At 39.2% G+C, this 22,592-nt stretch overlaps 1 protein-coding gene across 4 annotated transcripts in view; it reads right to left on the minus strand.

The window, feature by feature from the left end:
* Positions 1-5,998, minus strand: part of Nxt2 (nuclear transport factor 2 like export factor 2) — a 9,011-nt gene extending 3,013 nt beyond the window's left edge. The window contains exons 1-4 of one of the 4 annotated variants that reach the window (XM_048336758.1): positions 5,782-5,998; positions 5,610-5,694; positions 4,564-4,650; positions 2,705-2,849 (exon numbers count right to left, since the gene is read on the minus strand). In XM_048336758.1, the coding sequence (XP_048192715.1) occupies positions 2,705-2,849; positions 4,564-4,650; positions 5,610-5,618 (241 nt within the window). In that variant the 5' untranslated portion in view covers positions 5,619-5,694; positions 5,782-5,998. Of the gene's footprint in view, positions 1-2,704; positions 2,850-4,563; positions 4,651-5,091; positions 5,366-5,411; positions 5,436-5,609 lie in introns of those variants that run through there. The other 3 variants (XM_048336757.1, XM_048336760.1, XM_048336759.1) reach the window with 3 other exon arrangements.
* Between the last annotated feature and the right edge of the window lie 16,594 nt (positions 5,999-22,592).

Genomic DNA, 22,592 nt, shown 5'->3' on the forward strand with positions numbered 1-22,592 from the left:
GTGACAGGCACCAAAAGGAGTTCATTTGGACAGATGGATTTTTCATGATGTTTAGCTTGCTCATATTTTTACAAACAAAAGTTCCTTGTTGCTTTTGGTATAAAACTCACTGCTCATTAGCCAAGAAGAAAACACAAAGGGGATCCAAATAGGAAAAGATGAAGTCAAACATTCTCTCTTCGCAGATGACATGATCCTATACCTAAAGAACCCCATAGATACTACTCCCAAGCTACTAGAGCTGATCCAAAACTTTGGCAAAGTTGCAGGATATAAAATAAACCCTCAAAAATCAACAGCCTTTCTATATGCTAATGACCCAAAGACCAAGGCTGAAATCAGGAAAGCAACTCCTTTTGCAATAGACTCAAAAAAAAAATGAAATACCTAGGAATAACATTTACCAAAGAAGTGAAAGACCTCTATGATGAGAACTTTAAAAACATAAAAAATGAAATTAAGGCAGAACTAAGGAAATGGAAAAACCTCCCATGCTCCTGGATTGGGAGGATTAATACAGTCAAAATAGCAATATTGCCAAAGGCTATCTACAAATTAAATGCAATACACATTAATATCCCAACACCATTTTTTTAATGAACTAGAGGAAGCAATCCAGAAATTCATATGGAACAATGAAAGACCCTGAAAAGCAAAAACAATCCTAAGCATAAAGAACAGTGCTGGAGGAATTACGCTACCCAACTTCAAGCTGTATTATAATGCTATAGCAATAAAAACAGCTTGGTATTGGCACTGGAACAGGCCTGAAGACCAATGGAACAGAACTGAAGACCCAGAAATGAACCCACAGAACTATGCTTACTTAATCTTTGATAAAGGAGCTAAAAATATAGAATGGAAGGAAGATAGCCTCTTTAACAAATGGTGCTGGCAAAACTGGTTCAACACCTGCAACAAACTAAAACTAGATCCTTATATATCACCCTGCACCAAAATCAATTCCAAATGGATCAAAGACCTCAAAATTAAAACAGATACCCTGAAAACACTAAAAGAAGTAGGAGAAACACTTGGGATCCTTGGCACAGGATGGAACTTCCTTAACAAAGACCCAGAAATGCTACAAATCAAAGAAAGGATGGACAAATGGACTGCATCAAACTGCAGAGCTTCTGCAGGGCAAAGGACATAGCTCGCAAGATAAACAGAAAGCCCACAGATTGGGAAAAGATCTTTACTGGCCATACAATGGACAAAGGCCTCATATCTAAAATATATTCAGAACTAAAAAAATTACATTCCTCCAAAACAAAACTGCAAAGAACCAACAGCTCCCTTAACAAGTGGGCTAAAGATTTTAAAAGAGACTTCTCTAATGAAGAAATGAGAATGGCCAAGAGACATGGGAAAAAGTGCTCCACATCACTGGCCATAAAAGAAATGCAAATCAAAACAACATTAAGATTTCACCTCACCCCAGTAAGAATGTCCTATATCAAGAAAATTAACAATAATAAATGTTGGAGGGGATGTGGCCAAAAGGGAACCCTACTTCATTGTTGGTGGGAGTGTAAACTGGTTTAGCCACTCTGGAAAGCGGTATGGAGATTCCTCAGAAGGCTAAACATAGAGCTCCCCTATGACCCAGCAGACCCACTTTTGGGCATCTACCCAAAAGACCACAAACAAGAACACACTAAAGCCACCAGCACAACTATGTTCATCGCACCACAATTTGTCATAGCTAAAATAAGGAACCAACCCAGATGCCCCTCAGTAGACGGATGGATCAGGAAAATGTGGTACATATACAGAATGGAATTTTATGCCTCTATCAGAAAGAATGACACTACCCCATTCGTAAGGAAATGGAAGGACTTGGAAAAAATTATACTAAGTGAAGTGAGCCAGACTTAAAGAAACATGGACTTTATGATCTCCCTCATAGGGAATAATTAGCACAGGTTTAGGCTAGTCACAGCAGAGGATCACAAGAGCCTAATATCTATGCCCCTATGAATGCATAAGATAATGCTAAGTGAAATGAAAGTAATTAAAACAGTGATATATCACTCGTTTCTATAACATGAAGTTCATTTCACCATCAACATGCCATGTGAAACTGTAGCTTCTATTGTTGTATCCCCTTCCTGTGGTTGTACCAGCACTAACACTGTATCTTATCTGAGTACATTGGAAACTGTATATACTGGTATTAGAACTAGGAAAATGAAAGGGAAAATCAAAATTGAGAGAGACACAATAAAAAGACAAACGGCTACAAAAGCAAGACTTGCCGAACTGTTTGGTGTAAACCAACTGAACAACTCATGGGGGGAGAGGGAAAGGGGGAGAGGGGAGTGGGGAATGAGGGAGGAGGTAACAAACAGTACAAGAAATGTATCCAATGCCTAACATATGAAACTGTAACCTCTCTGTACATCACTTTGATAATAAATATGGAAAAAAACACTCACTGCTCACCAAAGGAAAATAAATGAAGCATCTTAAAGAATCTTGTGGCTGGGAATATGGCCTACTGGTAGAGTGCCTGCCTCGCATACATGAAGCCCTGGGTTTGATTCCTCAGCACCACATATATAGAAAATAGCCAGAAGTGGCGCTGTGGCTCAAGTGATAGAGTGCTAGCCTTGAGCAAAAAGAAGCCCAGACAGTGCTCAGGCTGAGTTCAAGCCCCAAGACTGGAAAAAAACAGATTCAAAAAAGAACATAATCTTACCATGAACCGGTTGACAATCTAACATATTAACCTGGAACTGACTAGAAGGCAACATTTCAAAGAAATGTCTTAGCTCGCTCAGCCCGGTAACAACGTTTCCATTCCAAATTAAAGTGGCCCTGTCCAGGTACAGTCGGATAAGTGCCTAAAAGAAAAAGGTTTAAAAGTTTTTTTTGTAAATAAGCACTTTCTGGAAATTCAGCCAAAGTTTATAATACTATATGTACATTTCCTAGCCCTACCTCAATTACTACTTCCTTTACCCTCTAATGTGAATACAGTATCTGTCATAATCTTAGCCTTTAAGAGGTATTACCCAACTCTTATCAATAGGCCAATTAATATATCTTTTCATCTTTCCAGTTTAGCCACAAGGAAAAAAATTTGCATACAAAACCAGAAAGGGCTTTAAGGTTTTGCTTTCTGTTGTACAGCAAATTAAAATTATCTCAAGTTCCAAGTACAGACTACTTCTAATTTTTAGAAATTAGTTTGCCAATTAAGCTCTACTATGTTTTAACACTAGTGGGTACATATATGGAATCATTTGTATTTGTTAGGAAGAAATTGTTTATTTTTAAAATATCAGCATATTTTATTCTAAGGGATCATGAGCACTTACAAAATATTTAATAAGTGATATATAACTAATATCCAAAGGAGGCAAAATTCAGCAATTTCCAGCATCAAGGGAGACTTTATTTGCTTTATTCTAAAACTTGTTTTGACTTAAAAGGCCAAAACACATCTTGATACTGCTAGTAAAATATGCTGTTTTTTATGTGCTACTGCTCTACTTATTTATTTGTGAAATTATGTTTGAATTCAACCTCCCAAGATAGCTAAGACTACGGGTGTAGCCAGATATACTCAGCTTGCTACTTCACCTTTGAGAACAATAAAGTATAATAGAATTCAAGACAAGGTACAATAATAGTCGGTTGTCAACTCCTTTCTCTATGCCTTACATCATCAAATATAGGTTTCATTTTAATGTCTACTTAAAAAATTACATTTTTAGCTCACTGGGTGCTGTTGGCTCATGCCTAGAATCCTAGCTACTTTGGTGCTGTTGGCTCATGCCTAGAATCCTAGCTACTTTGGAGGCTGAGATCTGAGGGTCGAGGACAAAAGAAGTAGAGCTGTACTTTAAGTGGCAAAACACTAGATTTGGGGAAAAAGGCTCAGAGATAGTGCCCAGGCCTTGAAGTCAAGCCCCAATGGCTGTAATCATAGCTACTTTGGGTGCTGAGATCTAACGATCAAAGCCAGCCCAGGCAGAAAAGTCCATGAGTCTTATCTCCAATAAACAAACTAAAAAGCTGGAAGTAGAGCTGTGGCTCAAGAGCCAGAGGGCTAACCTTGAGCAATAGAAGTTGAGTGATAGCAGACAGGGCCCCAGTACAAACCACATCTCACAATTAGCATATTAATCCCCCCATAAGTTGTTTTTTTTCCTTCTTTTTTGATGGTATTAGTTCTTTGTGCTTGCTATGTAGGTGCTCTAACACTTGAGCCACTCCTAATCCTTTTTGCTTTATTTTGAAAACAAGATTTTGAGAAATATGTCAAATGAAAGCCTAAAGCATAATGCAATTTTTGCCTGCTGGCATAGCTTTGCTGACAGGTGCACACCAGTAAGCCAAGCTTTTTATTGGCTGAAATCGGTCCCCCAAATGTCTTGTCCAGGTTAGGCTCAAATTCTAAATTTTATTATAAGCTAGGATTATAGGCAGAAGCCACTGTGCAGGTAGCAATTTTCTTTTAAAGAAAAGGCCATAATTATCACTTATGCATGTAAGCTAAACGACAACATAAGAAGTGTACTTGAGAAACAGCAGAGATCACATTAAACTCACCCTTCTTCTTTTGTCCATTGTATCATAGTAAATACTGACAAATTCCTCAGCAGCTCGACATGCCTGATCCGCGTAAGTTTTAAAATCCTATAAGAACAATTTCAGAAATGTATATTGCCATTCCACTGAGAAGACAGAAACAAATCACTTTCACATCGTATGTATTCTTCCATATGTTTGGATATGCTAAAGAAAGTCAGGGCTGCTAAGTTTGAAGTTTTAAAATCTTTACTATTTCTTGGTGCATGCCCTTAGGAAATATTTATCTTCATTAAAGAATTGATTTTTTTGTGCTGGTTTGGGGGCTTCATCTTATTATCTTCCTCTTTAGCAACTAAGGGATTTTTCATTATTTTACAAAAACAATCATCTCCAAAACTACGTGGTCAAAAACTTAAAAACGTAGGGATGGACTCCAGTTCATAAAGTTAGCAAAGTGCTGGGCGCTCTTATTGGAGCTAGAGGTTATGAATTCGGTCACAAGTTTGAAAACCAAAACCACCAAGTTAACAAGGAATTTCAACGGACTTTCTGTAAGTCTAGGGAGCTCCAGTTTAGGAAACTTCCTTATGTTCAATAAACTGAAATTCCCCGGGTTTAGTAAGCAGAGCGCTAAATGGAAAACCCACACTGGTAAAATTCCAGTAGAGCATGCGGAATTGTTAGCTCCTCCTAAGTCCTTTGGAGAGCCGAGGATATTAGCAGAATCAAAAACAAGGAATGGTCACTTTCCCTTTCTTTCTGAGGTTACTGAAAGTGACTTTCAGAGCATGAAAAAACTGGAGCTTGTAATCCATAAACTGCAGAAGCCCAAGTGCCCCACCCCCCACTTTGTTCCTGGTACTCACGATCTGGAGCCTTCTGTAGAGCTGGACAGCAGCAGCTGGTGGGCGGGTAGCAAAATGGAGCCGGCCTCACAGGCTGGCGGGCCAGACCCTGATTCGCCACTTTTCCACGTGACTAACAGCGAGACTGGCTCGCCGCGCCTCCCAGGTTCCCAAGCTTTAGCATCCAGGCGTTCAATCTTGGGCCACCCAAACACTTACCGCAGACATGCCGGACGGCGGTTTTGAGTCACACTTTTTCAACTTCGGGTGTCTTCGTTCTCTCCTACTTGATCCGTTCCTGGGGCTAAGGAATCACAAGATATTTACCATGAAAGCGAAACCCGCCAAACGCACATAATATTTGCCCCGCCCACTCCCTCCCCGGAAGTACCTTGGAGGGGATTAAAACGCTCCCAGCCGGAAGTACCATTTCCTTTCCGTTCCGGCGGATCTGTCACCTCATATTTATTATTTCTTGTAACGTGGTTTTAAAGAAAGACGTGTTTTGGGAAACGGACACTACGAATACAAATTTTCCAACTTTCCGACTCGGCTAGTTCCCCCCTTTCGGTTCCTACCCCACTCCCGTAGTCCTCCCCCAATGGTGAAACCCCGTGTCCCCCACGACCAAGCTGAAAAGCTCCGCTCCCCGTCCCGCCCTCAGGGGAAAGACCCCATTCCCCCCCCACCCCCTCAGCCTGTTATGCTCCACGCCTCAGGGCGTTCCCAGCTTCGCCCTTCTCGGGTGAAAGGACCCGCCCCCGCCTCCGCTCCGCCCCTCCGGCTCCTGGCTCTGGCTTCTGAGCCAAAGCTGAAGCGCTCGGCTGCTTCCCGCCCCACCCCCTTTCCCTTCCTGTTCCCCACAGGTGAAACGCCCCCGCCCCGCCCTCTTTTCCCGCCCTTTCCGCCCCGCCCTCTTTTCCCGCTCTTTCCGCCCCGCCCCGGGAGTCTAAGCAGAAAAGCCCAGCTCTCTGCCACGTTCTCGTCGGGTGAAACGTCCTCCCCCAGCCCTTCCCGCTCTCGCTCGGGCCTTGATCCCAAGCTGAAACACTCTGCTCCTAGCCTCGCCCCCTTCGCTCCTCATGCGAAACACTCTGCCTTCACCCCTTCGCTCGCCTCGCGCCCCCCCCGCAAGCTGAAAAGCCGGCCTTCCTGCCGTGTTATCCTCTGGTGAAACAACCTGCCCCAGCCCCTCCAGCTCCTCCTCCCAGCTTCCCGCCTCGTTCCCACTTCTCCCGCCCTGAACCCGAGCGAGAGCGCCGAAGCTGAAACGCAGTGCTCTCCGCCCCGGCCCCAACCCCTGCCCCCTCAAGCTGAAACACTCTGCTCCTAGCCTCGCCCCCTTCGCTCCTCATGCGAAACACTCTGCCTTCACCCCTTCGCTCTCCTCGCGCCCCCCCGCCCCCGCAAGCTGAAAAGCCGGCCTTCCTGCTGTGTTATCCTCTGGTGAAACAACCTGCCCCAGCCCCTCCAGCTCCTCCTCCCAGCTTCCCGCCTCGTTCCCACCTCTCCCGCCCTGAACCCGAGCGAGAGCGCCGAAGCTGAAACGCAGTGCTCTCCGCCCCGGCCCCAACCCCTGCCCCCTCCAGCGGCGGAGAAACGCCGCGTCCCCCTCCCCCGCCCAACCGTGCTTGGGAGCAGACTTCGCTCCGGTAACGGCAACTGAAGGAAATCTCCCTCATCCAGTCAGGAAAGAGGGGCGGAGCCAGAGCTCCAGGGAAGCCACCTAAGCTGGAGGGCCGCGCCTCACGCTCCGCGACGGCACTGGGAGCATAAAGATGCCCCCGCACTGTCCAGAATAGCTTTTCAAACTCTAAACACGCGAATGGAACGTTGAAAATTTATCCCCACTTTGATTTTTAGCCTTTTTGACCAAAAAAAAAAATTACCGCAGCCAATCCCTCCGTTCTGAGGTAACTTGCACCCCTTCCCAAGACGCAAGCTACAGTTAAAACAGTTTAAATTAAACAGTTTACCTCACAAAAACGATGTCTGAGGTAATTCTGTAAACATTTCAATCCATAATCTAAGAAAAATATTAAAGCTTATCGCTACGATAAGATGCCTCAATGATTAGTAACCAGAATCACACCAATTCAAGGCCAATTAAAAACACACCCCTCCTTACAGAATATCACTCACATACATCTCAAAGCTACCAACAACTTTAGGCTCTTCGATCCGAAGTTTCTAGAAACGTACCAGTCGTGCTTGGCATCTCTTTCCTTGCGGAATCGGCTGTATCTTTCTTCTCTTTCCCCCTCCCAGTCATCCGACATGTTTCCCCTTCTATTCGAGCTTCTGCTCCGCCACATCCTACCTCTAACACCAACGGTCTGATTTCAGCCGTTATTTTCTGCTTAAATAGGAACACGGCTCTGACATCACTTCCGGCGACCTTCCAGCTCTCTCGAGATCTCACAGCCTACTCTCATCCCAAGCACCCCGCCCCCCGGGCCCCTTTTCAGAGCCGCAGTGGCTCACGTAGAGTTTTATCGAAATGTGTTACACACCTTTCTAACTCTTATGCCCCAAATTTAAACTCATTATTTTTGGTATATTTTCAAATCTATTTTTTTCATACACCTATGAATGAATCTTTGCGATCTTTAAGTTTGGTTTTCCTCTGCGCATTCATCACATAGTCATTCAATAGATATTTACTATGTGCTAGGCATTGCACACGGCTCTAGATATATTATAGTAAACAAACTAGAAACAATCTATACATTCATGAAACAGTGTCTCTAGAATACCAGACAGGGCTGGGGATATGGCCTAGTGGCAAGAGAGCTTGCCTCCTATACATGAGGACCTGGGTTCGATTCCCCAGCACCACATATACAGAAAACGGCCAGAAGCGGCGCTGTGGCTCAAGTGGCAGAGTGCTAGCCTTGAGCAAAAAGAAGCCAGGGACAGTGCTCAGGCCCTGAGTCCAAGGCCCAGGACTGGCAAAAAAAAAACTGACAATAAACAAAACATGAATGACTTCTGAAGAAATTCCAAGTAACTAATTCGCGGTAAGTTGCCTAATTTCAAACAGTCTCTAAAACTAGATATGCTTTTACATTTAAAATTTCTTTAAATATATTAAACCGGACTATTTATAATCTGATAATCCTCAAATTTTCAGGTTTTGTTGGTCTATTCAATGTTGTGTATTGTTTGTCATCTACATAATGTATTTTCCCCAAGCTGCTGGAAAATGATTTTTTTGTGCTTATTCTGGAGCTTGAACGTAGGCTCTGGTTTTTTTTCCCACTGTAATATTACATGTATCCATTTGTTGATTGATGAATATATATATATATGTGTGTATATATATATATATATATATATATATATAGTTGTTGTTGTTGTTGTTTTTTGCCTGTCCTGGGCCTTGGACTCAGGGCCTGAGCACTGTCCCTGGCTTCTTTTTGCTCAAGGATAGCACTCTGCCACTTGAGCCACAGTGCCGCTTTTCGCCGTTTTCTGTATATGTGGTGCTGAGGAATCAAACCTTCAAGCACTCTTGCCACTAGGCCACGTTCCCAGCCCCGATTGATGAATATTTGAGTGGTTTCTACTGCTGGCTATTATGAACAAAGTGTCTATGAACATCTGTGAACAAATTTTTTGTCTGAGTGTACCTTAGATACTTGTGAGCAGAATTACTGGCTCATATGATAATTTGTGCTTTATTTTTTCAAACATTCACCGGTCTGATTTCCATAGTGGCTGCAATTTACATTCCTACTGCAATGCATGAAGATTCAGTGTTCCACATCTTTACCAATATTTGCTTTCTCCTGTCTTTAGGTTTATAGGCATTTTCTTGAATTAAGTAACAGCTCATTGTATGAAATAATATTTCACTATGGTTTTGAGTTGAATTTCACTGATGTGTATTTTCGATAAGCTTCTTGGCCATTTGCATATTTTCCTTGGAGCAGTATTTGTTTAGAGCCTTCTGTCTTTTTTCATATTTTATATAAATGTGTTTCATAGTACTAGTACTATACAAACATACAATAGCTTCTGATCAAACTCATTCCCCCTATTATTCTGCTTCACCTCTTCTTCCTTCTAAAACAATTTCAACCGGCATTGTTCTATTTTCATATTAGTAGATAAACTACTTCAATCATATTCACCCGAATTCACCCTCTCCATTTGCCTTCCTCCTTCCACTGGTACTCACCCCCTAACAAAAGCCATTACATATTCCTATCATTCATTTTCTTTAGTGTATATTAACTTTGCACCTTAAATATATATATGCATTTAAAAGCAATTGTTTAATTAGAAACAAACATAATAACAGTACATATTAGTTACTAGGTTGTGTTTTGATAGAGGCATACATTGCATAGTATTTAAGTCTGATTAAATCTATGTACTCAAATATTGATTAATGAAGGTAAAGACTCAAAACCTGGGCTGGGAATATGGCCTAGTGGTAAAGTGCTTGCCCTGTATACATGAAGCCCTGGGTTAGATTCCTCAGCACCACATATATAGAAAAAGCCAGAAGTGATGCTGTGGCTCAAATGGTAGAGTTCTAGCCTTGAGCAAAAAGAAGCCAGGGACAGTGTTCAGGCCCCGAGTTCAAGCCACAGGACTGGCAAAAAAAGACTCAAAACCTTTTTCTTCAAACTTTCTGAGATGTACAATGCATTATTGTTGTCTATAAAAGGACTGCTGTTCACCAGAAGAAAAAAAAAATCAGAGCTCTTGTTCCTATCCAAGTGTAACTTGAAAAGTCCATTTAGCAACTGCTTCCCATCCTCCTATCTTCTTATTCTCCTCAGTCTCTGGTAAACTATTTTTCAATGCCTCTTTTAAAATTGGGTGGTTTGCGCCTTGTGTCTGCTGCTTACAACTGTAATCCTAACTACACAGGAGATCGAGATCTGAGAATTATGGTTGAAAGCCAGCCTGGACAGCAAAATCTGTGAGACTCTTATCCCCAATTAACCAACAAAAGCCCAATCGTGACTCAAGTGGTAGAGTGCCAGCCTTAAACAAAAAAAGCTCAGGGACAGTGCCCAGGCTCTGAGAACAAACCCTGAGAACAGTATTGGTGAGCACATGTACACACACACACACACACACACACACACACACACACACACACATAAGTAGTTCAGTTTCCTTAGTGACTTTTAACTGTTTATATATATATTTTTTACATATAAATTCTTGATTAAATAGGTAATTTGCAAATATGTTATCTGTGAAGCTGCTGTCTAGCAGTAACGTGAGCAGTTCAGGTTGACTCTCCAAACCCTGCTGACCTTATACTTCTTCTACAGTTCTTACTGAGTGTTCCTCTGATTTTACTCATTTGCTTGGCTTCTAGAATTCTAAAAAACCTTCCTTTTGACCATTTTGTCAGTCTTTTTATTATTAGGAAATTGAAAGGGAATACCAAAATTGAGAGACACAGGGTAAAAAAAGACAAACAAAAGCAATACTTGCAAAACTGTTTGGTGAAAGTGAACTGAACACCTCAGGGGGGGAAAGGGAAAGGGGGAGGAGGGAGGGGGGTATGAGGGACAGGGTAACAAACAGTACAAGAAATATATCCAGTGCCTAACGTATGAAACTGTAACCTCTCTGTATATCAGTTTGATAATAAAAATTTGAAAAAAAATAAAAAATAAAAATACTGAAAAAAAATAAATATAGTCACATGTAATCATTACAAAGAAAAAAGAATGTAGTTTTACAGAAGCCTGCATGCTGCCATTACAGAATTCCTGTCTTGATGTTCATAGTTTTAATATTAGTATAAATTTACATATGTGCATATTATGTGCTTTGATCAAATTTTGATCAAATTCACCCCATCTATAGTACTCTTTTTAAAAATTCATCTTTTAGTAGTTGTACAAGAGTTGCCATTTAACAAAGCAGTTTATGAATACAATGCATCTTCACCCCTTTCAACATTCTCACCAATCCCTACCAACCCACTGCTTCCCTTAGTTTTCTTAATTTTGTGGGGTATGCATTGAATTCTTAATTGTATTCTCCCCTGCTTCTCCTTTTCATTCATCTACAGCTCTCCCCTTGGCCCCACCCATGCCTTGCAATACCCATTTCCTGGTATTTATTTTGTTGAGCTTTAACTTTGCCTTTCTGAACAATTACACTATTTCAGTTCTCCCTTGAATCTACCATATTTCACTTAATACATTTTGTGAACTCTTGCATATCACCAACCTATTTACTTATAGAGTTATAACTTAATTCTGGCATCCACATGTGAGGGAATATATGCAACCTTTGTTTCTCTGGGCATCACATAGTATTATTTTTTCGAAGTCTTTCCATTTCTTTACAAATGGTACAATATCCTTCTTTCTAATAAATGAATGAAATTCCACTGGGAATATATACTGTATTTTCTAGATCCATTCTTTCATTGAGGGGCATCTGGGCTGATTCCATATATTGACTATGATGAATAGTGCTCTAATGAACATGGTTGTGCTGGTGGGTTTACTATAAACCGGCCTGTGATTTTTTGGATAAATACCCAGGAGTGGAATTGCTGGTCATAGGGAAATTCTATCTCTAATTTTTTAAATTTATTTTTTGTTTGCATTTTCTTTTTTTCATTAAAAATTATTCATTTCTTTATTGCCAAAGTGATTTACAGAGGGGTTACAAGTTCATACATAAGGCAGTGCATATATTTCTTATTCAACGCATAACCTCCTCCATCACACATACCTCCTCTACCTTCCACCCTCCCCATTTCCCTCCCCCTCATGAGTTTTACATTTGGTTTACAGCATATAGTTTTGTAAATATTGCTGTTGCATTGGTTTGTATTTTTATTCTTTGTCTCTCAATTTTGATATTCCCCCTCCCCTCCCTGGTTCCAATACACATATATACAATATCCAGGGTACCAAAATATAATTTTTTTTTTTTTGGCCAGTCCTGGGCCTTGGACTCAGGGCCTGAGCATGGTGCTGGGGAATCGAACCTAGGGCCTCGTGTATCCGAGGCAGGCACTCTTGCCACTAGGCTATATCCCCAGCCCAAAATATAATTTTTTGAAGAAACGCCATACTGCTTTCCAGAGTGTTTGCACAAGTTGATATTCCCACCAACAGTGTATTAGGGTTTCCCTTTGGCCACATCCATGCCAGCAGTTGTCATTTTTTGTTATCTTGATAATGGTCATTCTAACTGTGTTGAGATGGAATCTCAGTGTTGTTTTGGTTTGCATTGCCTTTATAGCCAGAGATATCAAGCATTTCTTCAATGTGTCTATTGGCTATTTTTACTTCTTCTTCAGAGTGGTCTCTCTTTAGCTCATTAGCCCATTTATTAATTACGTTGTTGTTTGGTTGAGAGATTAAGCTATCTGTATATTCTGGGTACTGGGCCCTTGTCTGATGTGCAACTGGGAAAGATCCTCTCCCATTCTGTAATCTGTCTTTTTATCCTATTGGCTATGTCCTTTGCCGTGAAAAATCTTTTAAGTTGATGCAGTCCCACTTACCAAGTCTTTTTTTGATTTGTTATGCTTCTTGATCCTTACTCAGTTCTGGCCTGTGCCAAAGACTCCTAATGTTTCTCCCATTCTTGTAATAGTTTCATGTCTTACATTGAGGAATTGGATTCATTTTGAATTGCTACAGATTCAAGGATTTTTTTTTTTTCAGTTTCCTGCATGTAGATATCCAGTTTTTCAACACCATTTGTTGAAGTGGCTGTTTGGGGCTCTCATATTGATGGCTATTGGTCTGTAGGTGTATGGTCTCCAATTGTATTCCATTGATCCTCAGGCCCATTTTTGTGACAACACCATGCTATTTTCATTACTATAGCTCTGTAGTAAATAAATACGAGAAACCAAAGAAATACAATGCTCACAGTAAACAACAACTGCACAACTATATTACTATTTCTTAATGTCCTTTTTCCCCCTCTCCATTAAAAATTTAGTAGGATTCGTTATGCTATTCTTATACATATACATAATTTACTTCTATTGTATTTACTCCCATTATCCTCTCATTTTCCCCTCCCACCTTCTGGTCTTCTCCCTGCATACAGTCTCCTTTTAAGATCATGTCACATTATTTTTAAGGACTAGATTCTGCATATGAATGAAAACATGCAATATTTATTTTCTGAACTTGGCCTAATATTGCACACTTGTATGTGTGTGTGTATGTGTGTATGTGTACATGTGTATGTGTATGCTGCTAGGGCTTGAAACCAGAGCATTGTACATACTAGGGAAATGACCTATGGATTTTTGAAGTATACCCCAACACCTCTTGTGTACATCTCCTAAAAGTATGTTATTATAAATAATACAGTGAACATAGGAGTATAAATAGCTTTATGAGGCACTACCCTTTGGTACATAGCAGCATTATGCACAATAAACAAGTAGTGGAAACATAGGTGTCCATCAATGGGTAAATGGACAAACTATGGTGCATATATAAAATATAATGGCCCATAGCCTTAGAAAAAGATCCTGATCCAGGCACTTCTGGCTCATGCCTGTAATTCTAGATATTTAGGAAGAAGAGATATGAGGAATGTAGTTTGAAGTCAGTCTGAGCAGAAAAGTTCATGAGGTCCTTACCTCCAATTAACTACCAAAAAACCAAAAGTGCAACTGTAGCTCAGTGGTAGTAACAGACATAGGTCAAAAGCTAAAGGAGAGTGCCCTAGCCCTGAGTTTTACGTGTATTGACACACATGAAAATAAAGATTGTGCTATTTACCCAATGTGAATGATTCTGGAGGTCGTTATGCCAAGAGGAATTAGCCAAACCCAAACAGGACAATATTGTATGACCTAATTTTTAAGTGGAATCTTTAAAAAGGTGAAATTTACAAAGATATGTCTACACTGGGTAGAAGTAGGCCATAAGATATAAAATAGAAGGTAAGTAGGATAAATAGGCCCATATATTTAATGTAATGAAGATTCTAGTATGCTGTATTAGAGATTTTTGCTAAATGAGTACTCGTGCCACAGGGGGAAAAATAGGTAACCATGTATGAGATTATAGCTATGTTGATTTGATTCACTGTAGTGTATATGTCTGTGTATGTCTACACTCATTTATATGCCTATTATAACATGTTCTATATGTTAAGAATACACAATAACTTTTACTTTAGAAAGACCACTGTTGGGTTGGAGGTGTGATTCAGATGCCTAGCTAGCAAGTACAAGGTCTTGAGTTCAAACCCCAGTACTGGAAAAAAAATAAAAGGCACTGCTATGGTCTGCCTCTCATTATTTATGTTTTTTAAATTTTGACGTGGTTATAAGTTCCTGGGGATAACATGATATAATTTTCATGTATTAAACACTTACCTAAACCACTGATATTGAATAAAATCCATACAAAATAGGTGGTTAAAAGTGAGTGATGAAATAAAATTTGCTTCTTGTAGCTTACCTATGTCCCCATTCTAAATCCATTCTGAAGCAGGTGAAGGTGTGAATTAATTTCCTATAAAGAGAAGTTTTTCTTCCTGTGATACAAAAGTGAGAGCATACTCCATTTTCACCTCATTACATTTCAATTGCCTCCTCTATGGGGTATTCACAAGTCTTATCTTCAAGGGAGAGCAATTCTCTCAACTCTCTGCTGGAAACTTTTTCTTCAAGTAATTATTTTCAGAATCAAACCATGTAATAAGGCTGTTGTATTGGTTGAGTTTTCTTGTTTCAGGAAGTCCCACTAAGACTCTGGTGTATCCAGTTTGCAAATTTCTTTTTTTTTAAGATTATGCATATGAAGCCATTGTAATGAAAGTTTTCAACAGAGACATACATTTAGTCAACAAGATGAGAAACTAAAATCTCCAAGTTTCTCCTTGTCTTTTTTTTTTTTTTTTTTTTTTTTGCCAGTCCTGGGCCTTGGACTCAGGGCCTGAGCACTGTCCCTGGCTTCTTCCCGCTCAAGGCTAGCACTCTGCCACTTGAGCCACAGCGCCGCTTCTGGCCGTTTTCTGTATATGTGGTGCTGGGGAATCGAACCTAGGGCCTCGTGTATCCGAGGCAGGCACTCTTGCCACTAGGCTATATCCCCAGCCCCCTCTCCTTGTCTTAATTGTCTCTACTTCATAGTAAAAATCAATGTACGTCTTATTCTGTCCCTCCCAGTTAGGCCTAAACTTCATCCTGGTCCATTAACTTAGACAAAACAAAACAAAATAGAAAAAAGGAGAAGTTGACACCCTCTTCACCTCCCAAAAAAGAAATAAAATATTGTGCTCTATATGTAGTGACTCCGATTTTTCCCCTGCTAATTATGACTACATTCTTCTAATGCTAGCATGGAGCTATTAGCATTTGTAGTTAATATGTGTCTAACATAAGTTTATTCTAGCATTTTCCCATCAATCTTTTTGAGTCCTTACATCGACATGTTGGTATTCTATAAATTGCATATGGTTTAATTCTGTTTGGCCTTAAATTTTTTTCTCTTCCAAAAATGTTACAGATATTTTAGCTCCAACAGTGTTCACAAAGTTGAAGTGTATAATTTGAACCCACAAAAGAATTAACTATATTAAAAAGAGAATAATTTCAGTGCCACAGAATTCAACTTCATGTTCTGCCCTAGCTATATTCTGTAAATGTAACTAAACTGTTATTGAAATTCATGTAAATGCTATTAAATAGGATGTGCATCTGGACTTCTAATTTAATTTTTAATCAACAAATTATATGCACATATGGTGTATAATATAATACTTTATATCTGTACACACTGTAGAATGGTTATATTAAGCTAATTAATATATCCATCAGCTCACATACTTCTTGTTTTTGTAGTGCAAACATTTACTATCCTCTTTTAGTCATTTTGAAATATGCAATATGTTGTTACTGGCTTTCGGCATGCTGTGTAACTGACCTTTAGAAGCATCTGAGCATTTTTACTTAAGAGCAAAATTCGAGTCTTCCATGTTATTGATGTGGTTTATTATTTTTTTATTGTTACTCAGCCCGAGTATAGCATAGCATAATTGTCTATTTTTCCATTGATTATTTCCTTATTTTTAGTTTTGGATATTTCAAATGAAGATGTCATGAACACGTGAGTGTGTGTGTGTGTGTGTGTGTGTGTGTGTGTGTGTGTGTGTAAGAGAGGGAGGGAGGGAGAGAGAGTCTTTACTGGTCCTGGTACTTGAACCCGGCCTGGATACTGTCCTTGAGCTCACTTAAGTCACAGCTCCACTTCCAGGTATTTTGTGGTTAATTGGAGATAAGAGTCTCACAGATCTTCTTGCCTGAACTGGCTTCAAACAGCGATCCTCAGATCTCAGCCTCCTGAGTAATTAAGATTACAGACATGAACCACCAGCACTGTGTACCTTATTTTTATTTTTATTCATTTTTTTTTTGCCAGTCCTGGGCTTGGACTCAGGGCCTGAGCACTGTCCCTGGCTTCTTTTTGCTCAAGGCTAGCACTCTACCACTTGAGCCACAGCGCCACTTCTGGCAGTTTTCTATATATGTGGTGCTGGGGAATTGAACTCAGGGCTTCATGTATGTAAGGCAAGCACTCTTGCCACTAGGCGATATTCCCAGCTGGGTACCTTATTTTTAAACTGGATTATTTGGTGAGACTTAATATTGAATTGAGTTCCTTATTAATTTTGAATATTAATCCCTGCTATATTTTCTCCTGCTTTATAGGTTGTCTCTACCCCACTGATTATCTCTTCTCTTGCACTAAATCTTTTATACATACATATATATATATGTATATAATTTATTTTTTTGCCAGTTCTGGGGCTTGAACTCAGGGCCTGAGCACTGTCCCTGGCTTCATTTTGCTCAAGGCTAGCACTCTACCACTTGAGCCACAGCGCCACTTCTGGCTTTTCCTATATATGTGGTGCTGAGGAATCGAACCTAGGGCTTCATGTATATAAGGCAAGCACTCTTGTCACTAGGCCATATTCCCAGCCCTCTTGCACTAAATCTTTAAATGTATGTAATACCATATGTTAGTATTTGTTTCTGTCACCTGTTCTTTTAGAGGCATTAAAAATGCATGCTTGGGAATGGGAATGTGGCTCAAAAAATAGAATGCTGGCCAGCAAACATAAGGCTGTGAGTTTAATTTCCAGTATTGCAAACACACAGAAAAACAAGTAAACAAATCTTTTTGCTTGTCTTAAAGTGTAATCCACAAAGTGTCTTTTACAATTGTTTCATAGTTCAAGTCTTGCATTCTATTCTTTTTTAGTTGACATTTGTAACTGATCAGAGAAATGGTATGGTCTCATTCTTTAATACATGGATAACCACTTTTCCCAGCACCATTTATTGAAGAGCCCCTATATTCCTCACTGTGTGGTCTTGGGCATTTTCTCAAAAAATCAATAGGCTATAAATGCATGAGGTTATTTCTGACAACTTTTCTTTGTTCTGTTGGTCCATGTGTCTGTTTTGTGATGTAATACATTTGTTCTCAGAAAGTATAATATTTCCACCTTTTTCCCCCTCAAAATTGCTTTAACTTTGTGGTTCCATGTGAATTTCAAGATACTTTTCTTTTCTATGTCTGTCTGTCTGTCTTTTTGTTTCTGCAGTTTGAACTCAGGGTTTTATACTTACTAGGTTAGTGCTTTACTATTTAACCACACACTCAGACTTTTTGCTTCTACTATGTTTTCACAAAATGTCTTGTATTTTTGCATGGGCTCATCACACATCATGATTCTTCTGCCTATTCCTCTGGCCTAATTGGGATTATGGATGTGAAAAAACGTGCCCAGCTTATTTGTTAAGATGGGGGTGTCACTAACATTTTGTTTGCATTGGCCTCAAACCACTATTCTCTTGATTTCTGTTAGCCTACTTGCTGGGATTACAAATGTGAGCCAATGACCAGTTTTATACTATTGTTGTGAAGAATTGCATTGATATTTTGATGAGGATTGCACTGAATCTATGGATTACCTCGGGCAATATGGATATTTTAACAATAATATTTTCCTAACTCATGATCATAGCATGTCTTTCTATTTACTTGTGTCTTTTTGCTTCTTCAACCAATATTTTATAGCCTGCATTGTTGATATTATTTATGTAATTAACTAAATTTATTTGTAAACATTTTTGTTGCTATTTATAAATGGGATTGGGCTGGGAACGTGGCGTAGCGGTAGAGTGCTCACCTAGCAGGCATGAAGCCCTGGGTTTGATTCCTCAGCACCACATAAACAGAAAAATCTGGAAGTGGCACTTTGGCTCAGAGTGCTAGCCTTGAGCAAAAAGAAGCTAGGGACAGTGCTCAGGTCCTGAGTCCAAGCCCCAGGATTGGCAAAAAAAAAAAAGAAGTAGAAATGGGATTATGGGATTATTCATTTGTTTTTTTTAGGGAGTTTGTTATTAGGGTGTAGAAATAATATTGATTTTTGTGTGTTTTAAATGCCAGAGCTTTACTAAATTTGTTCTAGTAGCTACTTTTGGGTGTGAAATCTTTAGAGTTTTCTATATACATGATCCTGTCATCTGCAAATGAGGAAAGTTTGAATTTTTTTCTTTCCAATATTGATGCTTCTTGTTTATTTTCTTGCTTAACTGCATTGGGTAACATTCTCAGTGCAATGTTGAAGAAAAGAATTAAAAATGCAAATCCTTGTCTTGCTCACTGTCTTTGAGGAAAAGCTTTCAACTTTTTCTCATTCAGTATGATATTGGTTGTGTACATCATGTATGGTCTTTATTATACTGAGATACTTTCCTTTTATGCCTGATTTTCTGAGAGTTACTTTTTTAAAATGGATTTTATTAAATTCCTTTTGTTCACTTATAGAGAAAATCAAATGGATTTTGTCTATACTTCTAGAAATACTATTGTTTGATATTGTACCATTCCCATGACAAATCCTACTTGATCACAGTAAATGACCTTTCTCATGTGCCATTGAATTCAGCTTGCTAGTATTTTATTGAGGATTTTTGGTATCAGTATTCACTGTGGATATTCGTATGTAGTTTCCTGGTGATATCTTTAAATTTGTGATTATGATAATAGTGGTGTCATAGAATGAATTTAAAAATGTTCTTTACTCTTTAATTTTGTGGAGGTTTAAAAGAATTGATGCTAGTACTTTAAATGTTTGGTAAACTTAATCAGCCAGATGTTTTTTGTTTGGGTGAGAGGTTTCTGATAATGATTCAATATCCTTGCTATCAATATGTCTGATGATATTTTTATTTCTTCTTCATCATTTAGTCCCAGTGGGTGGCATGTTTCCAGAAATGTATCCATTTACTAAGTTATGTAATTAAGTATGGTTAAGTACAATCAATCCACACAGATGCTGTGACAGAATCTCTCAAAATAAAATATGAATAGCCTACTAACATTCTGTGTGCAAATGTGTATATATATATGTATATATATGTATATGAGTCACAAGTATCTGACAAGAACACACATACACACACACACGGATAAATTCAGGTCTGTGAAAGATAATCTAACATGAGTCACTAGAGATTGGCAGTGACTATCCAAGTTCTTAGACTTATGTGTATTTATAGATATGGACAGCCCAGTTGAATTCTTTGAAGAAGCACTCTGAAACAGAGACATAGGGGTATACTGTTCCATTTTTTCAGCCTTTCCAAGTGATCTTCAGCCACATACCAAGATGATTATGCAGTGAGCAACAGAACATAACAGAAGTTTTGATCAACTGTTAGGTAGTGGCTCTCACTTGTTAAGACAAAAGATCCATTCTACAATTATTTCCATAGAGATAGAATATAACTGAAGGAATTCCTATTTTCTACTTTGGTTCACTGATCTCATTAATGAGGTCTATTATGGTAGGAGAGGGCCAAGGAGAAAGAAGTTCTTGGAAATTCACCCATTCTACTCTAGCACAATATACTAAAGAAATGCCTCATTCCTGGATGCAGTGCTGTGATAAGACTAAAATCTTTAGAGCCTTTTGTCACAGATCTATGGAACTCATCTATTGACTAGTTTCAAGATTAATAGAGAAGGATAGGTATGCAGTCCAGTGGTAGTGTGGATGAGGGCTTGAGTTTGATTCCCAATACCACAAAAAAAAGTAAAAAGTAATCTGAAGGCATGGCTCAGTGGTATCATACACCAGCATAACAAATATGAGGACTTGAGTTTAATTTACACACACACACACACACACACACACACACACACACACACACACACACACACATATATATACAGGTGCTTGTGGTGTATACCTATACTCTTAGCTACCCATGACTCTGGAGACTCATGGTTCAGAACTAGTTAGAGTCTGCAAAGCTATTTCCAAAATAGCAAAACATAAAATGAACTGGATACCCTCATTTCCAACACAGGAAACATGCTTTTTATGCTTTCAGAAAGTCAGATCATCATATGAAAACATAGTTTTAATTCTTTCTAAAGCATGAGAATGAAAATACAAATCTGTTGCATGTGTGTGACAACTCTGGAAGGGCTGAGTCAATTCAGCATATCTACTCTAATATGATATTTATAGTTTAGAACATTTCAACATTAATTTCTTAAAATAAGTGGACATAATTTTTTAAAATACCTTACATTTCTAAATGTATACTAAGGCACTGACAGCATTTAGTTCTGGTGCTTGCATAAAAAGGGCCTGGGAAAGTACAGATCTTTTCCCAATTTGGGAGGCAGAGCAGCTTCATTTTCTGTTCCAAATAATTTATGTCTTTCAGTAGAAACATGATTGTTTGTGCTTACATGCTTAACATAGCAAAAAATTAGAAGTTACTTCTTGCATACATAAAAACTTGTAAAAATAAAAACCAGTGAGGCTTAAAGCATGATTCAAGTGATAGAGCACCAACAGAAAAGTAAGATAGGTTGAGAATAATGACATGAAATTGTTCCAAATATAAGCTGGTACTGATGCCAAGTACAAGTAGATTTTTTGGTGTGATGTTTTCTACAAAGACAAATGAATGCCCCTTTGGGCTCCTAGTGTGAAGTTAGTCACATGGCATATGCTTTAGCTTCCCATTCTTGGAATAATGAAATAAAAAATAAACATAGAAGTTGGGAACTGGTGGCTAATATTTATTATCCTTACTACTAAAAAAGCTGAAATCTGAGGACTGTGGTTCAAAGCCAGCACAGGAAAGAGAGTCCGTGAGACCCTTATGTCCAATTAACTACCAAAGCGCTGGAAATGGAGCTGTGACTCAAGTGCTAGAGTGCTATCCTTGAGCACACAGCTCAGGGACAGCATTCAAGGTTGAGTTCAAACCCCAGCACCAGCTCTCAAAATAAAATAAAATGAAAAGAGTTGACCATATAGCTTTACTTGGTCCCAAACCTATGCTAGTTGTCCTGTTCTCTATAATAATAGGGTTTATGGGGACCTTGATTATTTTGATATTCCATAGAACATCATTTTTTCAATTAAATTGACAATACTATTGTAGGAAGAATTGATAATTAGAGAGTAAAAATAAAACTAGGTACTACAGGCCTGGGAATACGGCCTAGTGGTAGAGTGCTTGCCTTGCATACATGAAGCCCTGGGTTCGATTCCTCAATACCACATATATAGAAAAACCAGACATGGCATTGTGGCTCAAGCGGTAGAGTGGTAGACCTGAGTAAAAAGAAGCCATGGATGATATTCAGGCCCTGAGTTCAAGCCCCAGAGCTGGCACATAAAACCAAACAACTAGGTACCTCAGTATGAGAGAGTAATGTACATATGATGAAGATAATTCAGGACTCTGGAATGTAGATGAAGTTTCTAGGGATCCAATGGGGAGTAGCTTGAAATGTCTTTGCAAAAAGAAAGATAAATTGTTTTCTACCTTGAAGAAAGGGGCTTAATTCTTGGTGAGAATCTTTGAATTCTGAAGGCAATGCACACTATGTTTGAACTTGTTTAATCAGCTGCTATTTGTGTGTGAGGGAAATGTTTCAAGAGTAAGTCAGAGTTGAGACTGTAGGGCAAGCTCTACAACCACTTCAGCTTCATGCTGTGTAGAAGAATAAAGGGTTAATGGCAGATAAAACTGCTGAATGGAAACTGTGGAAGATTCCAATAAGTAAATCTTATCACAGCTAGGCCTGATAGTTAGCTTCTTTAAACGTACTCAGAAGGCAGAGATTGGGAAGGTCAAGGTTTGAGGCTAGCCTGGAGGTGAAGTGGGTAGATAATTGGCCA

The sequence above is a fragment of the Perognathus longimembris genome, chromosome 28 (genome assembly GCF_023159225.1).
Source record: "Perognathus longimembris pacificus isolate PPM17 chromosome 28, ASM2315922v1, whole genome shotgun sequence".
Lineage (NCBI taxonomy): Eukaryota > Metazoa > Chordata > Mammalia > Rodentia > Heteromyidae > Perognathus > Perognathus longimembris.